Here is a 23,541-nt window from a genome sequence, read left to right as displayed (position 1 = left end):
TTTCGTCGCGCAAACTATTTAACTAGTTTATTTTAATTAAAAAATTTTAAAAACAAAAATTTTAAAAAATTGAATATTTCGTCGCGCAAATCTTTGCGCGACAATAGGATTCATTGCGCAAAGTATATTTGCGCGACGTTAACTTTCGCCGCGCAAAGTGGTTAAGTTTCGTCGCGCAAAATAGATATTATTCGTCGCGCAAAGTAGATAGTATTCGTCGCGCAAAGTAGTTAGTATTCGTAGCGCAAAGTAGTTAGAATTCGTCGTGCAAAGTGGTTATTTGTCGTCGTGCAAAGTAACTTTGAGCGACGTTAGTATTCGTCGCGCAAAGTAGTTAGTATTCGTCGCTCAAAGTAGCTCTGCGCGACAAAAATATTTTTCGTCGCGCAAACCCTTTCTTTACGATCTTTGCGCGACAGAACTTGCGCGACCAAAATTTCGTCACGCAAAGTGTTTTTTGTAGTAGTGAGAGAAGGAGCCTCAACCTGGGCTTGTTTATGAATCAAATGGTCAGTCATCTAAGCAAGCCTTCTCTTGAGCTCAATTTCTACTTATGTTGGCTCCTCTATCTCTTTCCTTGTCATTTCAACGTTTGCTTGATGAGCATCGGAGATCTTCCTCATGAGTTCTTCATGGTTCACTTCTTTTAATTCAACTTGCTGTGGAAGTTCTGCTACTTGATTAACCTCTACTAAAAGATTCCATTGCAAGGTGGCTAGGGATTTTGCAAGGCCAGCATTTGCAGCCTCCAGATTAGCCAAACGTGCAGAGACTTCCATTCTAGTATTATTATGTTTCTGCTTCTCTAAATCAGCAGCTTCCATGGTTTCCATAATGGTGTATGCCTTCAGGTTACGTATTTAGGTGAATGATGATGGGTGATAGAGTCCCATTTGGAGTTTTCAAATGGGATTTTCGTTGAAAATATATATACCTAGCTGCAGCCTCTTTGCATGAACATTTGAGTAAACGGTTAAGGATTTTCAGAAAATGGTCACACGCACAGGGCAGTTCGCGCCCGTTATGTACCCACGTCAAATTATTTCTTTTTTTTTAGAAAACTAGATTATTTCTTTTTTTGCTTTCTCATTTTATCAAAAAAGATGGGTCTCTTTCTTTACCAAAAGAAGAAGAAGAAGAAGATGGGTCTCTTTATTGAAAAGGAGTTACAATCTTGTTAATTACTTCATATTTCATAATCAATGTCGAAATCTGAAAGCCAAGCCTTTTTTTTTGAAAAGAAACAGTATTATTCAAATAGGATAGAGCGAAAAACACGAGATGGCCAAGGAGGCCATCTTACAAAACAGAAAGAAAAAGCTCTGCACTACAACACTACTGCTTTCCAATCTAGGTGGATAAGCTGAAAGCTGATATCCTTAAATTCTACAGAAACAGAGGCCCAAAGAGATGCCCAGGCTCGGATACGATCCCATATCATCTCTACCTCGTCCCCCATCACATTCTCAAAAATTCTCCTATTCCTTTCCCCCCATATTTGCCAGAAAATTGCCATCATGGCACAGTTTCCCAACACTAAACCCTTCCTCCTCCCACCAAAGAATCTGAACCTGGCTTCCAACACCTCACTACAAGTTGCAAAGTTTCCCCATGTTATCCCCGTCTCCCGGGATAGCTTAGCCCACAGGGACGAGGCAAAGGGACATAGCAAAAAGAGGTGATCCACAGATTCATTTTCTTTTTTGCACAGGACACACCAATTAGGAGAGAAATACCAGCTGGGTCTTTTCCTTTGGACCAAGTCGCATGTGTTAATTCTGCCTTGAGCGATTAGCCAAACTAGTACTTTTACCTTAGGGGGAGCTTTAGATTTCCAGATTACAGCTGGAGGGAAGCAGAGATTTGGATGGAGATTTACCATCAGGTGCCTAGTAAAAGAAGTACATGAGAATACTCCTGAGGGCTCTAAGTTCCAAACTCTGGTGTCGCATCTACTAAGAACCAACACGACCTGTTCCAATCTGAAAAGTAGCTCAGATAGTTCCTCTATTTCCTCATCCCTTAGGTTTCTACGGAACCCAAAGTCCCAGCTTAGTGGCATTCCTGTCTATAGAGATGTCTGCGATTTTGGCATTTTGTTTACGAGATAGTCGGAAAAGGCGAGGGAACCTCTCCCCCAAAGTCGTATCTCCCAGCCACACATCTTCCCAAAATCTTACTCTTTCACCATTTCCGACCTTGAGGCGACAACAAGCAGCAAAATAACCCAAAACTTTGATTATTTCAGTCCATGGACATCGGCTGGAACCTACCGATATTATTTTAGAGTCCCACCCATTCACCTGTAACCCATACTTACTCTTAATCACATCGTACCAGAGGGTATTGGTTTCATTTTGGAATCTCCATAGCCACTTCCCAAGTAAGGCCTCATTACATTTCCTTAGATTTCCAATCCCGAGTCCCCCATTTTCCTTTGGTAAGGACACTACCTCCCATTTCACCAAGTGGTCCTTCCTACCTTCCTCCACACCTTCCCACAGAAAGTTTCTGATTGTCTTCTCCAGCCGTTTTGCCACACTAGCTGGAATTCGGAATAGTGATAAATAGTAAGTTGGTAGGCTGCTCAATACTGCCTGAATTAGAGTCAATCTTCCCCCTTGAGATAGAAACGCCTTGCTCCAACCTTCTAACCTTCGTTCTACTTTCTCTAAAACCGGGTCCCAAAAAGGTAAGCTCCTAGGTTTTCCCCCAAGAGGCAGCCCAAGGTAAGTCAGAGGCCAGCTTCCTTTGCCACAACCTATCTCAACGGATAGGCCCTCTACTTCACTGTTTTCTGCATTAATCCCAACAATTGAGCATTTTCCTCTATTTATTTTCAGACCAGAACACAAGTTGAAAAGCTCCAGAATATTTAGAAGATTGCGAAGATTTCCTTCCTTGTCAGATAGGAAAAAAATAGTGTCATCTGCAAACTGAAGGTGTGAAACCATCACCCTATCTCTTCCCACAACCAGCCCCTCCACCAAACCCCTTTCTCTGGCCCTTGTGCAGAGTCTGCTCAGTGAGTCTGCTACCAAAGTAAACAGAAAAGGAGACAAAGGGTCACCTTGTCTGATTCCCCTAGAGGCTCCAAACTTTCCCCTTGGCCTTCCGTTTAATAAAACTGAGTAGTTTGCAGATTGAAGGCACCCTTTTATCCATTTCCGCCAAGTCAGACCAAAGGCCTTTTTTTCCAGCACATAATCCAGAAAGCCCCAATCAACATGGTCGTAGGCTTTCTCAAAGTCAATCTTGAATACGAACCCCTTTTGCTTCTTCTTTCTCGTTTCCTCCACCACCTCATTAGCAATCAATACCGCATCCAAAATCTGCCTATTCTTTATGAAGGCACCTTGCGTTTGAGGAATGGTGTCCTCCAACACCTCTCTCAAGCGCGCTGCCAAGACCTTTGCTATGATTTTGTACAGGCTTGAGATCAAGCTAATAGGTCTAAAATCGCCCACTTTGAGTGCTTCGACCTTTTTAGGTATTAGGCAGATGTAGGTCTCGTTAGTAACCCTATTCACCACACCTGACTCATGAAATTCCTCAAACACCCTCACTAGATCGCCTTTTACGATCGACCAGCAGTGTTGAAAACAGGCCAAGGACATACCGTCAGGGCCTGGAGACTTATCCTTCCCGCACTCGAAGACAGCTCTTTTAATTTCCTCTTCTTCAAAAGGTCTTTCCAACCATGAAGCCTTCGTCTCCTCCAAGGCACTCCAGTCTAGACCATCTAGTCTAGGCCTATCCCGGTCCTCACTTGAGTATAGGTTCTTGAAATATAGCAATATTTCCTGTTCTATTCTGCCATCATCCCCAGTTAAGGACCCATCTGCCAATTCCAATTTTTCAATTAAGTTTCGCTTCTTTCTGCAGTTTACAATTCTATGAAAAAACTTTGAGTTTGTGTCCCCCTCTTTTGCCCACACCACCTTTGCTCTTTGTCTCCACATACTCTCTTCTTTGAAAACCAGCTCTTCATATCTTAGCCTCAACTGAGCTCTTTCCTGTCTTTCAACTTGTGATAGATGGCCCCCCTCCTCCATTCGGTCTAGATCCTTAATTCGAACCTCTGCTTGTTTCAATTCAGAGTTCAGCTCACTGTTAATTTCTTTACTCCAAGCCTTCACTCTATCTTTCACAGTCTTTAATTTCTTCATGAACTTGAAACCTTCCCACCCTTGTTGATGCTCTTCTAACCACCATTCTTTGAATTTTCCTCTGAAGTCGTGCTGCTTCAGCCACCAATTCTCAAATTTAAAAGGTACCGGTCCCCATTTCTTTGCATTCAGATCCAATAAGATAGGGCAGTGGTCAGAGATTACCCTAGGGAGAGCCACCAGCCTAGCGTGCGGAAATAATTCCTCCCAATGTGGATTGAACAAGAACCTGTCCAACTTTCTTAAAACTGCATTCTCCCTCATATTTGACCATGTAAAAGCAGCATTGTGAAGAACTGGATCACATAGGTTTGTCTCCCTTATGAAGTCATTAAACACAGTCATACTCCTTGTGATTCTTCCCCCGTTAGATTTTTCAGATGGGGATCTAGTAATATTAAAATCTCCTCCAATGCACCATTTCGAGCCACATAACCCATATAAAGCAGCCAATTCTTCCCACAGCAAAATTCTTTCTCTTGAACCGTTTGGTCCATACACCCCTGTCAGCCACCACTCTTTTCCTTCTGTGTCTATACAATTGATGGAGGTCGTGTATGAGCCCACCAAAGACTCATTCACCTTAATAGCTTTTGTGTTCCACATGACTAGAATCCCTCCTGACGACCCGCAAGATGGGGTAAAGACCCATTCCTTAAATCTCGTTCCCCAGATACTTCCAATTAATTTCCGGTCAATGGACATCTTTTTTGTTTCCTGGATCAACACAATATCTGCACCCTGCGTCTTTAGCAGCTTCTTGACCACCTCTCTTTTTTTCCTCCCTCCCAAGCCCCTAACATTCCAGCTTACTATCTTCATTGGATCACTGAGTTGCTGCCCTCTTTTCCTTTCTCTCTTTTCCTTTCATAACTCACCCCGAATTTCAGATTTTCCAATTCTCGTTTTCCTTTTCTTTTTTTCACACTTTTTCCATCTTGGTTGTTCTCTGTACAGCTGTTCTCTTTCGCCCATCTCAGGTCCATATTTTCTAACATTGATTCCAAGATTTTCAGATTTCCATTGTGGCCACCTTCCTTATTCTCAACATGTGTTGAGCCCAGCTCCTGATTCATCCCCTCTTGCTGGTCTCCCTTCTCAAGAAACAACTGTTGTAGGTAGTATTCCCCTGTTACTTCTTCCCCCATAACCTCCAAATCCACTGTATCTTCGTACTCAGACACCATCTCAGAGCTTGAGGATTCTTCCTGATTATCCATTTCTGTGCAGTTGCCCAAATCCCGATCTGATTCGAGTCCCGAATCTGACCCTGGATCCTGAGTCTTGAAATAGCCGCCCATAAACTCCATATCAGTTTGTGTTTCTGCATCTGATAGGTCGCAGAAACTTTTCTGAGTTCCATCGATGAGGCCAACTTCCTCTTCATCAGATCCCTCCTGTTGCACGAAACCATCTACAGAGTCTTTGTCAAAATGGTTCAGCACGAGTGGCCCTTTTCTTTTACTTTGTTTTTTTGAGCCACCTTCCTTAATCTGCTCACGTTGATTTCCAAAGCTGTAGGGGAAAGCACGTGCTAGACCCCTTCCTTTGCTTTTGTTCAGTCCAAATCTTGTAAAGAATCTTGACTCTGATGTAGGGGACTTTAAATCCACCCACTTGCTTCTCAGGCCCACTCCAAAGTCACTGTTGCGAGTGGGCTTGTTTATTGGCAGCAATAAAATATCATGGGCTTTCCAAACCTGTTTGTTCTTTTCATTTTGGTGACTTAGGCCCATTATCCTCCCCCTGCCTTTGGGCCCAACTTCAGCTTCTCTGCTGCCCAAGCTGGTATCTTTGAACACCCCTCTGTCCCTAACTTCCACGTTGTACAATTCTTTTGATGTTGCACGCGACTGTTGGTTAAGCGTGCATGTTTCCATGTTGCTGCCACAAACCAGTGGTGGTATCCACGTGACCTGGAGATCAGCGGACCCGCATGCGTTTCTTTTTCCTGTATATCTGCCATCTATCGAGGCAGCCTCAAAATAAGGCCCTCCTTCCTTTGTCTTCTGTTTTTCCCGGCGGTTTGCTCTGACCCAAGTCGGCGCCGGATTAAAATCCAGTGGGTTATTACGATCTGGCTGGGATGGTCTTATCGCTGGTGAAATCGGTCTGATTTGAACATAATACACCTCATTTCCTTCTGCTAGTTTGAGTAATTCGGGTAAGAAACCGACCAAGTTCTTCCTGACTTTCAGTTTGGCTTCAAAGAGATATTTCAGCTTCTCCGTGTTCCAACTCACCTCCAGCAGACCCCCGCAGGCGTCACCAATTCGTTCAAGGTACTTTTTGGACCACCAATGAATCGGAAGCCCAGTGACAGCAATCCATCCCCCATAACTTACCACTTTTGTTATGTTATTCTTCAAACTTTGCTCCCAGCACCATAATAACACCTCTGGTTGTCCATCTATCTTCAACTTACTTGCTCTCCCTACCCTTGTTGCCTCCTCCTTACTGTTGCAAGCGAAAAAAGCTCTGTTATTTTGGTATGGAAATAGCTCTACTCTGAAATGGAGCCAGCTTCCCAAGGCTTTTTCAATGTCCTTCCAAGTCTGGTGTACTACTTGTCTTTCACAGGCTACCACCCAACTCCAGTTTTGCATTTCTCTTCCCGTGGCTGATTGGGACAAGTTGTGTTGTTCCACTATAGTATCTGCCTTCTCCTTTTCCGCTTTTGTTTGCACCGCCTCCTTGTATGACTTAGTTGTGGTAATAGTTCTAGCAGCCGGCTCATTCTGGTTCTCTCTCCTAAACTCAGGTCCACTCTTTAAGGCGGTTTCGCCGAATAAGACTATCTCTAAGCTTTCCTCCAGTTTTCTCCACCCCATCCCTCTTGTACCTTGTGGACATACAACGGACGATACAACTCCATGCAGACATTTCGACAACCTCAGAAAGTGTCCGTTCTTATTGCTTGATTTCTCCATCCACAGTTGATAGGAGTCTCCTCTAAATTTTCGAAAGAAGCTCTGTTCCCCCCTACCCACAACATCTTGTATCTGATTTAAAATCCACCGGGCACATCCCAGTTCGACGGATATGTGGAAAACTTTCTCTTTGAGTCTCTCACTAATCAAAATAGACCCCCCGAAAGATAAATCATCAATCTGAATACAAAAAGTTTTAGCTTCAATCCTAAAAACTCTAGGGATGTGTCTCACACTCCTCACTACCCGGTCTCTCCCCCTATGCATGATAGGAACTAGTCCTTTTCAAAGCTAGGTTCTAGGTTTCAAGTTTTACCTAGCTATAGTCATAAGTAAGTTGGGAGCAGTACCCAATTAATGAATATTATGTAAATCCCCCTTCATCAATCGCTTGTACTAAAAGAAAAAAATAATTTAAATAATCCTAGAGACATCCAAATGAGAATAATTTGAGAATCGCCGATAATTATTCCAACTTTTAAAATTCCCATTGATGTGATAACATTTCATTTTATAATCAACTAGCCTCTTTGCACGGGCTTCCGCGCCTGCGAGAGGCTTTTTTTTTAAAATTTTAAATTTATTTTAGAATTAAAAAAGATAATGGGTAGTTGTGTTCCATAAAAAGAGGATTCATTATCTGATTTTTCTTTTAATTTTAAATTTTTTTAATATGAAAACATGTGAATTTACCATATTATCCTCATTTAATTAATAATTTCAATTCTTAATGTTTGCATTAACCAAGGACATTTTCTGGTATTTTGAATGTTTCACCATTCTCTGCCTTTTGTTTTATATATATAGATAAAGCAAGTGTTATATTATGTGTCACCTCATTTGTTAATTAACTTGAGGTAATAATTGGTATATTTTGTTAAAAAAGGCAAACATTTTTTGTTATACAAGAGATCTTGGGGGATGTGTGAATCGAACCTAAGAACCGGGATACAAGGATAAATGCTCTTAACCACTGGAGCTATAGATATTATTATTTATTTATTTTTTGGTAAAAGAATGAGGGGCAGCGCCCCTAACAAAGAGAACTACAAACAAACTAAGCGGGGTTGGGCAACCCCTACAATATCATCCACTAGGATTGTAGCAGCCCAAGGAGGCACGGTATCAAATACGCATAATCCCATATCAATATTATAGCTCCAAGTGGCCAGGCAGTCCGCTAAGCGATTCTTCTCTCTGTAAATATGATTGACATCACAGATATTCAACATATTCATGAGGTTTCTGCAGCTCGCAATTAATCCAGCAAGAGGATGTAGCTCATTAACAGCAGCCTTATTGATTAAGTGGACGGCAATGGCAGAGTCCATCTCAACAATCAAAGGGGAAAGCCTTTTATCAACAGCCAGCTTCAAACCAAAGACCCCACATTTCAGCTTCCAAAATCTGACCCTTGCCCAAGTTCACAGCGAGGCCACCCTTCCAATCTCCCATAGAGTCCCGAATGACCCCTCCCGCACCAGCAGCTCCAGACAGAGATTTCCTAGAGCCATCAATGTTCAGTTTAAAGAGGCCATTTGCAGGCAGCTCCCAAACAAGCGAAATCAACACTTTGGGTTTTTTTCCACTCGGTACAATGGAAGAATCAACCCAGTCATTAATTGCGTGGAGAATTATTTTTTGCGGATAAGGAGGCAACTCCTTCTTATCAGTAAATATATAATGGTTCCTCCATTTCCAGATAAACCAGCATGTGAACAAGAACACAGAGGACCAAGGCAGACCAGCTCCCCAAGTAGCCTTAGAGCACAAATTCCCCATAAGCCAGATTTGCAAACTAGTAGTAAATAGGTTAGAGAGTTGCCTAGGAGTGCAGACAGCATCCCAGACCTTTATGGCATTAGGACACTCTCTGAAGAGATGGAGGACAGATTCAGAGTGCCAACCACAGAGGCTGCAAGAAGGGTCTGTGGTTAAATTTCTTTTAGTTCTCTGTTCGTTTGTCAAGACTTTGTCTTGGTACGCCAACCAGAAGAAGACTTTCAGTTTAGGAGGAACTTTAATTTTCCAAAGCACATCCCAGAAGGGATCAGATCGACCATCGTCTCTGAACAACAAATCATAAGCAGATTTGACTGTGAACACACCATTAGCGGTAGAGTCCCATATATGAGCGTCCCTCAAGTTAGTACCAAAACCAATAGGGTAACTAACAATCTTCTGGACCAAATCCTCACTGAGCATAGTTCTCAACTTATCAACATCCCACCAGTCGTCTTTCATGAACTCAGAAACTGTACAATTAAGTTGGGCAGGCCTTACGATACCATCATGCTGGATGAGAGGGATGTCAGAGATCCACCTATCATTCTAGAATTGAACACGGTCCCCTTTACCTAACCTCCAAATCATACCTTGCCTGAGTAACTCAGCTCCATGTAAAACACCTCTCCAAGTGGAGGAGCAGACCTTTTTCCCTTGGAGAGTGTTCTCTAAGATAGAATGGCCCTTCAGATATTTCTCTTCAAATATTTTTGCCCACAGTCCCGGGTCCCCTCGATGGAGTCTCCACCCCATTTTAGCCAATAGAGCTTAGTTCATATCTGAAGTTTTTTTGAAGCCCAGACCCCCTTTGTTCTTGGGGCGGCAAGCTAAGTTCCATTGGCATAAGTGAGTCTTTTGTTTTGTCACACTTCCCCCCCAGAAAAAGTTACGATTTAGGCGGTCCAAGCTATCACAAGTGCTTGCAGGGAGTTTGACAGTTTGCATAGCATAGACAGGGATTGAGGCCGTAACTGCCTTAATCAAAGTAGCCCTCCCAGCTAGAGATAATAACTTGCTTTTCCATCCTGCTAACCGTTTATTAACTCTATCGATCAGGCTATGAGAAGTAGTTCTATTTATTCTGGAGTGCAGCAGAGGCATGCCCAAGTATCTGCCTAAATTTGAAGTGAGAGGAGATCCACAAATATAGCTGATTTCTCTAGCCACAACACTGCAAGTGTTAGGAGAGCAATAGATCATGGATTTCTCAAAATTAACTGTCTGACCTGAGGCTTTGCAGAAAGTATCTAAGCAGTGTTTCATAACCCGAGCTTGCTTAGGGGTAGCTTCAGCGAAAAGAATTAGATCATCTGCAAAAAAAACAGGTGGGAAATAGCGGGGCCAGACTGCGAAGGTTTCACAGGATTCCATCTTTTACTATTCACAGCATCCATCACAATATGAGCTAATTTTTCAATACAAAGCACAAACAAATAGGGTGATAGTGGATCACCTTGCCTAATCCCGCACTTGGGGGTAAAGGCCTCAGTAAGCTCCCCATTAATGCAAATTCTATAGTTTACAGTAGAAACACAATCCATAATCAATTTGATAAGTTGCGGGGGTAAAGACAATTCATTCAGGACATACTCAATGAAGCTCCAATTCAATCTGTCATAAGCCTTTGACAAGTCAATTTTCCAAGCACAGAAACCTTTTTTTTCCTTTAGAAACATGAAATTTGTGCATAATTTCTTGCGCAATAACAATGTTATCAGAAATTTGCCTACCCGGCACAAAGCTGACTTGATGAGGGCTTATCAGATCCACCATGAGCGGACGCAGCCGAGCTACAATTATTTTGGAGATGACTTTATAGAGAGTACAGCACAAGCTAATAGGCCTGAAGTGGGTCATATTTTGCGGGCTGTCAATTTTGGGGACCAAGGTAATGAGGGTCTCATTCAGATTCGTAGGCACAACCCCTTCATTGAAGACATTGCAGACCAAGTCACCAATGTCATTGGCACAAAATGACCAATTATTTTGATAAAACCCAGCTGGGAAACAATCCACTCCTGGAGCTTTGAGATTGCCAATATTAAAAAGGCTATCTTTAATCTCATATAAATCAACTGGCTTCACCAAATTAGAAAGATCAGCACATGCCAAACCTGGGAACATATTAGGTATGGCCATGTGAGTAGGAACTAAGTGGCCCTGGGAAAATAAGTTGGAAAAATAGTTGACAGCAAGGTTTTTCAAGCCATTAGCCTCCTCCACCCAACTACCATCATCAGCTTTCAGTCTCTCAATCTTATTTCTCCTTCTCCTTATTATAGTTGTCATATGGAAATTTTTTGTATTTCTATCCCCCTCTTGTAGCCATTGAAGCCGCGATTTTTGTTGCCAAAATAATGCCTCCTGGTCAAGTAACGCATTATAATCCTACACCAAAGAATCCTCCAGCATAAACAGAGACGTGCTTTGGCAATGGCACAAGGCTTTTTGGATACCATCCAATCTAGCAAGAATAAGCGTTTTCTTACGTTTCAAATGGCCAAAAATATTGTGGTTCCACTGTTTCAGATGTGGAATTAGCCCATAGGACTTGTCAAGAGCAGATCCCGGAATCTGTCCCCATTTCTGCGTCACAAAGTCTTTGAAGTTTCCATGCTGCATCCACATCGCTTCAAATCTAAAGGGTCTAGCAATTGGAGAGGAGATCTGGCGGGACTGTAAGCAAATTTTGATGGGGCAATGATCGGATTTGGTTCTCGGAATATGCAACACATTCGCATCAGGAAACATTTGCATCCAATTTAGGTTGCAAACAGCTCTGTCAAGTCTTTCAAAAACCCTATTATTGGTCCAAGTAAATTTAGGACCAGAGTAACCCAAGTCAATCATATCATTTTCTGTAAACCACTTGTTGAAGCCTTTCAGCCTGCACGGGTTGGCACCCCCAAGTTTGTCTTCCATAAATAACATCTCATTGAAGTCACCTGCAAGAATCCAAGGTAGTTGATGGCAACTAGCCACAAAGTTGAGGTAATCCCAAAGCATAGCCCTTTTGCTTGCACAGGGTTTAGCATAGATGGTAGTCAGAATCCAAGGAGCTTGACCATGCCAGGAGACACATGAAGTAATAGCTTGGTCAGTAGTGCCCAAAATCTGGATGTTAATCTTGTTATCATTCCAAAGCAACCACAAACCTCCAGAGAAGCCCACGGGATCCACAATTTCATAAGAAGAGAAACCAAGAGATTTGGCCATGTCAAGAGCTTTCTTTCCACTAATCCTAGGTTCGCAAATAAACAACAGATCCAGGTGATGTGTGCGAATCAACTCCACAACATTATTTCGAAAACTAGTGCAAGCAGCACCTCTAACATTCCAGCAGACTAAATCCATAAAACACTAGCAGAAGTATACGTATCCCATGGGCTACACCCGATTTATAGGCCAAGAGGCATACCTTCAATAATGAAGGGATTATTCTCAATCTTCTCATCAAGTGAAGGTTCATTTTGTCCCTCAGACATCTCCATATGTTCTTGCTGTATCTCACCTTCATGTGCATCATCAAACTCTGTGTCACAGTCTTCATCATGTTCAATATTACTCGCACCAATATTAGGTGGTTGGTGTCCAAAGATATAAGTGCCTTTGTCATTATATTCTTTATTTCCCTGTATCCAGCTGTTTAGTTGCTCTTGGACTGAAATCTGTTGCACTATCCTTTTGCCACCAATAATCATTTTACCCCTATTGACCAAGGTTCCAGGGTTCATTCTTGCAGGCCCATCAGTGTTCTTGGAATTCGTTTTTCTAGTGGCATTTTCTTCCACCATTGCATTAGAAATGTCATTCAAAGCTGTCCGACTACCAACGAAATTGGTGGTAGATTTTGTCCAAACTTTCTGTCCTATATCCGCATCCCTCCTGGATGAGCCAGCTTGAGTTTTGCCCGTATGTGCCTTATGACCATTAGCCAAGCTTTCTCCCATATCAGGGGTTTCTCCCACTTGTCGTAAGACATCAAAACGAGATCCATTATTCTTGCCTGCAGGTACCTTGTTACCCTTATCATTTGCCATATGCTTGGATTTTCTGCGAGGTGTCACAATCATCCAAGGCCCTCTCAGACCATCCATACAAGCATCAGTACTGTCTTTTTCCTTGGTAGCAACCCTTTCTACCTCAGCTCCAAGGCCATCCTTTGAAGTCTGCCCTTCTCCACCCAAATTAGTTTTTCCCGGGCGTTCATCTCGCAATTCTCTTTCTTGTTCATTTCGCAGTTCTCTCTCTTGTGCCCATAGCGACCACACAAGAAACAGATTTCAGGTAATCCTTCATATTCAATGTTATACCAAGTTTGGTTGATTTGGATAAAAGCTTCCAGAGGTTTGGTCAAATCTAATTCAACGCAAAGACGAGCAAATTTTCCCCTGTTTTGGGAGGTAGTAAGAGCATCAATTTTTAACAGCCTTCCCAACAGATTGCCAATACGCTTCAAGGCCCATACATCAAAGCACTCAAGCTGTATTGCAGATACACGAACCCAAGCCGCCATTCTTGTAGTTTGGGCAGTTGCCGGACAAAACCCTGGTCTCCAATGTTGCATAACTAAATACTGTCCTGCAATGATCCACAGCCCCCCAGTTAAAACAAAGTTGAGATCCTCCTCAAGATCGAATTTGACCACAAAGTAATCGTGCATTAAATCCACCAGTTTCCATCCCCCTTTCAAGCCCCATTTTTGCTGAAGCCGAGCATGGAGGTAGTTGTAAGTGTGGGAGCGACCAAGGAGTTTGATGATTAGGGCGTTCTCCCAGGGCTTGCATAACCGAGACATAGCGCGTTCAGAGAATTGGATACAAGGACCACGATCACCTCGCGAGATAGTCACATCCTCTTCATCGTTCAATTCCTTATAATTATCCTCAAGGCAGTTAATAGCAATACCAACATTCCTAAGAGTATCTGCTTTGTTTAAGAGCTTATCTCGAAAACTTACAGTGCCAGCGGACACTGCAGGCACCTGGGTCGGTTCAACTTCCATCACTGGATTCGGAAGGGTAGGCGTGGGCCGTTCCGGCTCAGCATCGCAATCAACCGTAGTTCGGTTGCGTTTGGTCATTCGATAGTTCTGTAGAAATACCCCAGGAGACTTGCCCTCCATGGGATGTGTAGCTGGGAAGATTTGAAAACAGATCTGAACGCCACCGCAGGGGCGGGGTCCTGGAAGGGAGGTGCGAGAGAGCCAAAGTTCAGAGGTGAGAAAACCCGCGCGTAGAGCAAAACTGAAAAAGCTGAAGCCTGCAAGAAAGGAGCTATAGATATTTTAAATTCCAAATGATGATGCAGTTTTCCTTTTTGTTCATATTTGGTTTCACACTAACCTCCTTTTGTTTCTTGCTAGTAAGATAAATATGAACCAAAGTTGCATGTCAATTGTGATTATTTTACGGATGAATTAGGGCGTTGATACGATACACCATGTTTCATGAAGATGCATCTACAAATTATTACAAATACACTAGAATAATTATCTACTAATCATTTGGTTTAATGGCACTTAATTTTCACTTTGTCCAATAGTGGAACCAAAAATATGAGCTTTAATAACAAAGGGTATGTTGAGGGGGTCAATTTGAACGTCTAATAATAGCTAGGCAACCTTCATTACAATTTCTCTGAAAGGGGACTAGGCTGGAAATTTGGGTTGGCCTGTTGGGCTGGAGGATTTACGCTAAGATGGGATTAACACAGGAAAATACACAAAGGAAAAGTTTTAATGAACACCTTGGACATGACTAGAGTCCGTTCCACTCTTCAAGTAGTTCCGCAAATGAATTCAAATTTCATACTGGAATAGAAGTAAATTAGGGAAGACTTTCGGCGACCATAGTGGAGAAGTAAGGATTGCTTACGCCATATATGGAAATTGGGAGTACTTCACCTAGCTGCGACTTTGTCCCTGTAGCAAGTAAAAAGTAGGAATAGATAGTTCTTCCATGTTTTGCTCTCAGTCCCATGCTGAATCATTTTTACTTGCCAAGCTTGTATAGAAATATAAGTAAAATCATGTAATTGCAATCTATTAAAATTATAAGTAAAATTCGAAGTGAATTAAAATTATAAGTAAAATCATGTAATTACAATCTATTAAAATCATAAGTAAAATCATATAATTACAAATCCGGCTGAAATCAATTACATTAAAATCATGTAATTACAATCTATTAAAATCTCAATTGAATACACCCCCTTTAATTACCAAAAAAATAACTGTCTGGGGAAGCTGGAAAATATGAAGAAAAAAAATGTTTGGTCTGTTTGTGTCTGTTTTTCATTTTGGGGAATGGTTAGAGATTGTTTTAGTTGGTTTTGGAATCTCTGAATTTTGAATTGTGAGAATTTTTAGATTTTTTATTATTTATTTACAGGTTTGAATATGTACATATCTATGACATATAATTTGGTTGTGTATAATTTTGATTGGAAATGGTTTATGCTAGTGCTTGGGACTTCAATCGAATGCAATAATATCAATACTCTTGACTTATTTTAAATAGCATGCACAGGGTTTTGAGCAATTTTCTTTTATCATTTCATGTCACTGTTCTTTGTGATTAATTGAATAATACCTCTTTCATCTATTCATCTACACCGAGCAAACCTTGAATGACTCCTCTAACGTTGACATTTGCACAAATGCAGGAAAATTTACCAAATAAATCAAGATGAACAGATAATGCATACCTCAGACAAGGCATTGACGACAGATAAACCCACACCATGTAATCCACCAGAGACATTATACCCACTACTTGAACCACCAAATTTGCCACCAGCATGTAAAACCTGAATAATTTTCATAAGAACTGTCATTTATAAAACAATAATATGTTCCTGCATTTAAAATAGCTCCCAAGTTGCATATATTTCATATTTTCTTCATTAAGAAAAACATATAAAACTTCAACTCATAAATTTCCAAAGGTCTTTCTATCACTAGAAATCCCAGAACTAGTTGAGTTTCTATCATTCATGGTTCAAACCTTCGAAGTGTCACTGAAACATATGCTTAATATTTGACTTATTTAGAGCAGGTTTGGGTTGTGAGGTTGCCAAACACTTTGTAAACATCCCAATTTGTTGATAGTGTATGTGCTTGCACATGCTGCTCTTGGAACATACCCAGTTATACTTGTTGTGAGGAACTTCGTTAAATCTTTTATTTTCTTGTTTTTACATTTATTTTCTGTTATTATCCTTGGGTTAGCAGCACCTGCTCTAGTAGAAATTTATCGATTTCGATATGTATTAAAGCAATTATTTTCTTAAGGCTTGGTGGCTTCTAGCACAACACATACAAGTATAAATGCATATTACAACCAACTTAGAAATTTGTTAAGGACAATACTAAACATTGCTTTATTTGCTTGCATACATATATGCCTTCATGTGCAGCTTCTTCTGTGCTCAAGTAGATGATGCGAAGGAGGGGATTAATTAAGGACTCAAGGAGGCACATCAAACTACATGTGTGTGAACATTAGAATATCTTATAAGAAATCATGACACTGTGTTCTTACTTTAATATATACAAAAAAGGATTTTTGAAGCTTTTGACTAAAAGGCATAGAAGACGTAGCATACCGCACGACCATTGTCAGCGATGCTCACAGAACCATCTGCAAGTAAAATAACCTCGATGTTTGAAGCAAATCCGGCTTGAGCCTCATCCACAGCATTATCTGATATTTCATAGACCTAAAAGAGCATGATTAGAAACTTCTTTATTGACTCAGATGAATCTAGCAAAAGCACATTATTAAAAATGGAAAGATAAAAGTGACGAAAAGCAATACCAAATGGTGAAGACCACGAGGTCCTGTGCTCCGAATATATATCCCTGGCCTCTTTATAACAGGGTCTAAGCCTTCCAATACCTGAACATGTTAGACATTATAGCATCAAGCCAAAGCTAAGAAGGAGTGACAGCTTACAAGTCCCACCCAACAATTTCTAACTAAACCCATCAATAAGCAACAATTTCCAACAAACATAAACACCTTAATAAACTTACTTATCTGAATCTGATAATACCCATATGCATTGGAGCCAGAGCTGCCCTGAAAAGCCTCGGTTGCAGGGTTAGACGACATAAAAGCTCTTGGAGCAACCGCATTTCGAACTACACAGCAGCTAGGAATGCCCTTCAGTGGAATATGGGTCCTGTCACAACCAATAACAAATCCCTTAAACACTTTCCTCTTTCCCAGGAAAAACCCGAGTGGCAAAATACAAAAACTAATATCTTATCACCAAAAATAACAAATGAACAAATAAAATCACTCAAATTCAAACAAAGAAAAAGTTATGTTGTAACAGGAATACTGATAGAGTCGCCTTAATTCCCTAGTTGCCGCATTTTCTAGGAAACCAAACAGAAAATAAGCAGAAATGAGGGGCAAAATATGAAAGGGAAAAGCACCTGGGTTGTGGGTTGAACAAGAGGGAGGGGCGAGCAAGAGAGGAAGACGAGAAAGAAGAAGAAGAGGAGGGGAAGTGAAGGTGAAGAGAAGAGTGTGAGAGAAAGCGTAAGGCCATGAACCGAAGATAAGGAGGAGGAGGAGGTCTCAGAAGAAGAAGCGCCATAGGATTTGGTTCTCTCTGTTTTACTTTCTTTGTCTTTTAGACCTTCGTCTTTTAAAAATAAAAAATAAGAAGAAACACATACACTTTAGTTATTAGGTGTCACGTCTTTTGATTTTTGCGCAGTGAGTGTTATTGAGTGTATTTGGCGATTTAGGTTGTGAGGTTCCCATAACTTTGTATGACATATTCAAATGATTCAAAAATGTTAAATTAACCATGCTCTGTGGAATTGAACCTGAAAGTTTGTTCATTGATAGATCAAGAGTTTCTATCGACTCCAAGTTTCCGATATTTGCTGGGATATTTCCTGTCAAATGATTCATGGACAAATTTAAAGTGCCCAACTTTATAAGGCTTGTTAACCCCATAGGTATCTCTCCTGACAATTTATTGTCCGAGAGATCAATGCTAGTAACAAGGTTAAGGATGTAGAGATGATCATATACAAACACTTTTCCTTTAGACACAAACTCAAATCTTCCCAAGCGACCAAGGTTACCTTCGTCAGTGGACTCAGATTTCAAGTCACTCAAATTACCTATGCAGTGGGGAATATTTCCGGAAAGATTGTTGTGTGAGAAGTCCAATATACGGAGAGCGGGAAGCCCACATAATTTTAAAGGGATGCTTCCCGTAAATGAGTTGGACCTCAAGCTTAGAATCTGTAAACTGGACATGCTTTCTCCGATGGAAGCCGGAATCGGTCCAGAAAACTTGTTATCACCAAGATCAAGAATATTCAGGTAAGTGCAGTTTTTCAAGGAAGGAACTTCCCCTGAAAAGTTGTTGCTAAAGAGGTCCAAGAACCGCAGTAAAGTAAGAGAGCCTAAGGATCTTGGGATTGTACCAGAGAGACTGTTGTTTGATAAGTCTATCCAACCCAATGATTGTATATTGTTCCAAAAAGGAGGAATCTCCCCAGACAAGAGGTTATTTGAGATCAATATGTATTGTAATTGGCTTAAATTACCCAAGAATAGGGGAATGCTTCCACTCAAAGAGTTCGTAGAAATGTCTAGATATATCAAATTGGGCATCACTTGACCAATGTTATGAGGAATTGGCCCTGAAAATAGATTATCTCTAAGATACAGGTCAGTAATGTTTGAGGACCAGAGTGGGAGTGGGCCCTCGTAAAGGTTTGAACTCAAATCAACAATGGAATAATGGCTGAATCTTAATGAATTGGGCACCCTGCCGCTTAGTTGATTATCAGCGAAATTTAGTTCATCTAATTGCAAATCCAACTGCAAAAACCAATTTGGTATGGTGCCTGAAATCCCAGCATTACGGAGTACCACCGTGGTCAACTCAGTCTGATTTCTAAGCCATGTAGGAAATTTGGGACCCAGTTGGTATGATATAATTTCCAAGTATCTTAATTTGAAAGGAGGTATCCAATCAGAACTTACGTTGAAAACCAAGGAAATGTTTGGGGGATAATTTCCAATTGATACTTCTTTCAGGCCTCTAAGTTTCACAAAATGAGCTTCAGTAATGGCACATTCCCATTTGTTGTGAGAGATATGAAGTGAAACCAGCGATGAGAGCTCCCAAAGACTCTTTGGGATTGAACCCTCAAGTGAGTTATACGACAAGTGGAGGTATCTCAAGCTTTTAAGATATCCCAAAGAATCAGGCAGTTTTCCTGTCAGACTGTTAACTGAGAAATCCAACTTCTCTAGTTTAGTGAGATTGAACAACCAATGAGGTATCGTGGAGGTGAATTCATTGCCAGAGAGATCAAGAACTGAAAGGGATGTGAAATTGATGGAAGGAAGAGTGAGAGGAAGCATGGGAAGACTACAATAGGGCAAATACAATTCAACTAGTGAAGGGAGCAAATTAACAGCGGGAAGCCAATAGGATGTAGTCTTAGTAAGGTTCACTCCTCCCAAGTTAAGGTACTTTAAGGAAGAAAGAGTTGCAAGCCACTGAAGGTCAGTCTCAAGATTTTCATGACTAAGATCAAGATAAAGCAACCTTGAGAGGTTTCCAAGATTGGGGGGAATGACTCCAACAAAAGATAAACCAGAGAGATCGAGGTATTTCAGTTTCTTTAGTGATCCAATGAAACTTGGAAAGACACCTCCAACGGAATTCATGCTCAAATTCAAGTAATCCAAATCTTTCAAAACAAGCAAAGAAGGGTTGATCTCACCACCAAATCCAAATGAATAGTCATTGCGATTGCGAAGATCGAGTTTGTTGACACGTCCAGTTATGTTGTTGCAGCCTACACCACTCCATTTGCAGCAATCTTCTCCCACCCAAGACGAAAGCCGGTCGAAAGGATCTGTGAGGCCTTGTTTGAGCTTGAGAAGGGCTTTTCTCTCTATATCTATGCATCTCACATTATGATCATCACTGCAGAAACCGAATTTAATGGTTTCAAGGGATAAAATTCCTGACAGTATAATTAGTGAGACAAGTTGGATGGAAGCACTAGCACTGCAGTGACCCATGATTCTTATGCAATGGGATGATTTGTAGGACTAGAGATATATAGGAGTAAATGAGAATTGAGATGGTTGAGCTTTTGTACGTGTCGTCGCAGACACGCTATTAAGAACGAAAAATTTCCATAAAGTCTTAGATAAGGATAAAATCCTGAAAATGACACTATTACGATCTTGACTTGTGGGTAGTTTAACCCCATTAGCACTTAAGCCAGATAATGACTTTGAAGTTTAAAGTAGCAATTTCAGTCATGGGATATTTAAGACCACAAATGTGGAGTACAAGTCAGACAAATAATATCCAAAGAAATACTTGCGTCGCATATTTTTCAAATAAACTATTTGACGCAGTCCTAGAAGAGTTATTTACAAAAACATCATCTGAGGTTTTTGATATTTTCACAAAACTCCTTAAAACATCCCCTGAGGTTTTAAATTGTTTTTACAAAACCCTGTTCCATTGATTTTTCATCCAAAAAGTGATGATTTTATACAAAAAAAAAAATTCTCCAAATGACAAACTTGTCATTTGAGATTAGATTGCATATACTTCATTGAGGTTAATTTTGCATTTGCATACATTTTTTTATAATAAAATCATCAATTTTTGGACAAACAATCAACGAAAAGGGGTTTTGTGAAAACAAACTGAAACCTCAGGAGGTGTTCACATAATTTTTGAGACTTGAGAGAGTTTTGTGAAAACACAAGAAACCTTAGAAGATGTTAATGTAAATAACTCGACATAGATATGGAGCAAGAGATCCTACTATATTTCATTTTTTTAACCCTTAAATCTGACGAATTTCATATGAGCACATTATGAAAGATGAAAATTGTTTATAATTTACAAATCAAGCAGTAAGCATACGCCAATGGAGTTTATGCAATATTATAAGATCACAATGTACCACATGCACTAATCTCTACCACCCTTCTTCTCTCTTCTCTCTTCTCTCTTCTCTCTTCTCTCTTTCTCTCTTTCTCTCTTTCTCTCCAACAACAACCCACCACCTTATCAACCTCCAACCCGAGCCAATTTCCCCAGACCAATACCTGGACAACCTGGATATGTCTACTCACAATATTAGTCCTAGATTGTTAAGTTGGGAACATTATTAATGTTGGACTAGATTAATAGTGGCCTTGATAGTCTGTTGCACACCAACTCATCTGACTAAATATTTGCTACTAGTAAATGAAATTATATAAAAGACTTCTAGATTTGTTTTTGGTGACGGTATTATTACTTTGACCTATGAGGAAGAGTATTTCATACTTAGGGTTGGATAGCAAATTGTTGAAAATTGGCAACAAATTGTGGAAGCAGGAGCAGCCATTCTTGACTTTGTTGGCTCAAATGTGTGTCGGTGGTTTCTTGGCTGCCACACTTGGTATAAAAGAATGTGGCTTTGGCATTATTTTATTCGGTAGAGGGCAGCAATCGTTGAAATAAGAAATAATGGTTCTTTGGTTGGCAGTGCAGCAACTCACGTGGGCAATTGTTAAAGGAAAGGAATGATGGCCTTTTGTCTGAAAAGAGGAAACAAAGCCATGTGAAGCAGCTGGAAAGGAGGAAAACGCGGGCTGCTGACGGATTGGAAATTAGTTGTTTCTCATTATGATCAGCACTGCAGAAACTAAGTTGAATTTGAATGGTTTTAAGGGATAAAATTCCTGACCGTGTAATTAGTAAGATAAGTTGGATGGAAGCATTGCTGTGACCCATGATTCTTATGCAATGAGATGATACAGAGATGCCCTGTATAGAGGAGTAAATGAGAATTAGATGGTTGTTCAAAATTATGTGCCGTCGCGGACACACTAACAAGAACGAAAATTTTCCATAATCAGGTCCCCACCTACACAAATTGTGCGAACTTTAAACGACTTTTTTCCAAGTCTGATAAAGAAAAAAAAAAAAGAGTTCTAAAGTCAATGATACACGACGATCATGCATGCAAAGACTTCCAAGCCAATTTTGTTGAAGTGAGTCTCCTAATTAATCAAGGATATTTATTTCCTTGATTAATTAAGGGATTTACTTTCCTATTTTTATATAGTTGTCAAATTATTGTATAATTAGGAGATACTTTCCTAATCCTTTACTTTATCTAATTCCTTGTAAAGCACTCATGTAAACATTTATATATACCTCCTTATGGAGAAGAATAAAGATAAGAACCTAACATATTCAAACCAAATATCATATTTTAGCATGGTATTAGAGCAATCGATCCTCGGTTGTCTCTAAATTCTCATATCAAAATTTCTCCTCCTCTCCTCTTCAAGGGGGGAAGGGGGAGTGAAAAGTGATTTGTTTCTCTTTCTCATGGAGATATCCTTCTCTTCAGGAGGAGAAGAGCCTTCTCTTCAGGGGGAGAAGAGGATTGAAGAGAAGTTTCTATGTTCTTAAGCCGTGTTCACAGATTTTCTGTGTCCTTAGCCGTGTTCACAGGGTTTCTGTGTTCTTTAAACTCCTCATATCAAATTTCTCATATTTCTCCCAAATCCAAATCTCTCAAATCTAAAGTCCTCGCCTTATCTCAAATTTCTCATATTCAAATCCAAAACCCTAAATCAAATTCCTCATATTTTTCCCCAAATCCAAATCCCTCAAATCTAAAAGTCCTCAAATGCCTTATCTCAAATTTATCATACTCAAATCAAATTCCTCAAATCTTATACACATACCTCTCAAATCCAATTCCTACATCAAATTCATACATCAAATTCCTCAAATCAAATTCCTCCAATCAAAATCCCTCACATTCTCATATCACATTTTACTTCCCTTATTGCAGACTCACAGAAGCATGCAGACTTGTGCTTCTATGAACACCACCAAAGGTTCTACTTTTCATACGTCCTCTCAAAAATCCGCATGGATTATCGACTCAGGTGCTACAAATTTCATGATTCACTTACCAAGTTGGGCATTTGTGACGTATATGCACCAACTTGAGGAGGAGTGTTGAAGTGAGTCTCCTAATTAATCAAAGAGATTTATTTCCTTGATTAATTAAGGGATTTACTTTCCTATTTTTATATAGTTGTCAAATCATTGTATAATTATGAGATACTTTCCTAATCCTTTACTTTATCTAATTCCTTGTAAAGCACTCATGTAAACTTTTATATATACCTCCTTATAGAGAAGAATAAAGATAAGAACCTAACATATTCAAACCAAATATCATATTTTAGCAAATTTGAGTAAGTTGTGGGGTAAATAGTTCAATCCCACATCAGCACGTCAAGCCAAATAATGACTTCGAAGCAATTTCAGTAACTACTAGACGTTGTCAGATAATATCACAATCTACCACATGCACTAATCTCTCCCACCCATCTCTCTCTCTCTCTCTCTCTCTCTCTCTCTCTCTCTCTCTCCCCAACAACCCACCACCCTATCAACCTCCACACCCAGCCATTTTCCCCAAACCAATACATGGAGAACCTGGATGAGTCCATGGAGTCACAATATTAGACTTAGATTGTTAAGTTGGGAATAATATATATTAGTGCTGGACTATATTATTTGTGGCCAGGGGCGGAGGGGGGTAGTATGGGATCTGTAGTGGGCGA

General features: G+C 40.3%; 1 protein-coding gene across 5 annotated transcripts; it reads right to left on the bottom strand.

The window, feature by feature from the left end:
• Positions 1-8,057: 8,057 nt before the first annotated feature.
• LOC110765193 (receptor-like protein EIX1) lies at positions 8,058-19,981 on the bottom strand. Of its 5 annotated transcripts, none has more exons than XM_088244718.1 (7): positions 17,331-19,981; positions 16,923-17,071; positions 16,705-16,785; positions 16,493-16,606; positions 15,593-15,694; positions 14,633-14,807; positions 8,058-14,146 (listed from the first exon to the last, which is right to left on the bottom strand). In XM_088244718.1, exon 1 carries the CDS (start codon positions 19,957-19,959, stop codon positions 17,587-17,589), a length of 2,373 nt encoding a protein of 790 aa, XP_088100844.1. In that variant the 5' UTR covers positions 19,960-19,981; the 3' UTR covers positions 8,058-14,146; positions 14,633-14,807; positions 15,593-15,694; positions 16,493-16,606; positions 16,705-16,785; positions 16,923-17,071; positions 17,331-17,586. The 5 variants fall into 5 exon arrangements, with proteins under 5 accessions (XP_088100844.1, XP_088100845.1, XP_088100847.1 ...); XM_088244719.1 differs by having other exon boundaries at positions 14,761-14,807; XM_088244721.1 differs by lacking the exon at positions 14,633-14,807.
• Positions 19,982-23,541: the final 3,560 nt, after the last annotated feature.

The sequence above is a fragment of the Prunus avium genome, chromosome 7 (assembly GCF_965620075.1).
Source record: "Prunus avium chromosome 7, drPruAviu1.hap1.1, whole genome shotgun sequence".
In the NCBI taxonomy this organism is placed as follows: Eukaryota; Viridiplantae; Streptophyta; class Magnoliopsida; order Rosales; family Rosaceae; genus Prunus; species Prunus avium.
The sequence above is the reverse complement of the archived record's forward strand: the minus strand, read 5'-3'. Positions and strand labels throughout refer to the sequence as shown.

What these genes read in the sequence shown, in the direction of transcription:
- LOC110765193 (XM_088244718.1), bottom strand. Translation starts at nt 19,959, where the DNA reads ATGGGTCACTGCAGTGCTAGTGCTTCCATCCAACTTGTCTCACTAATT.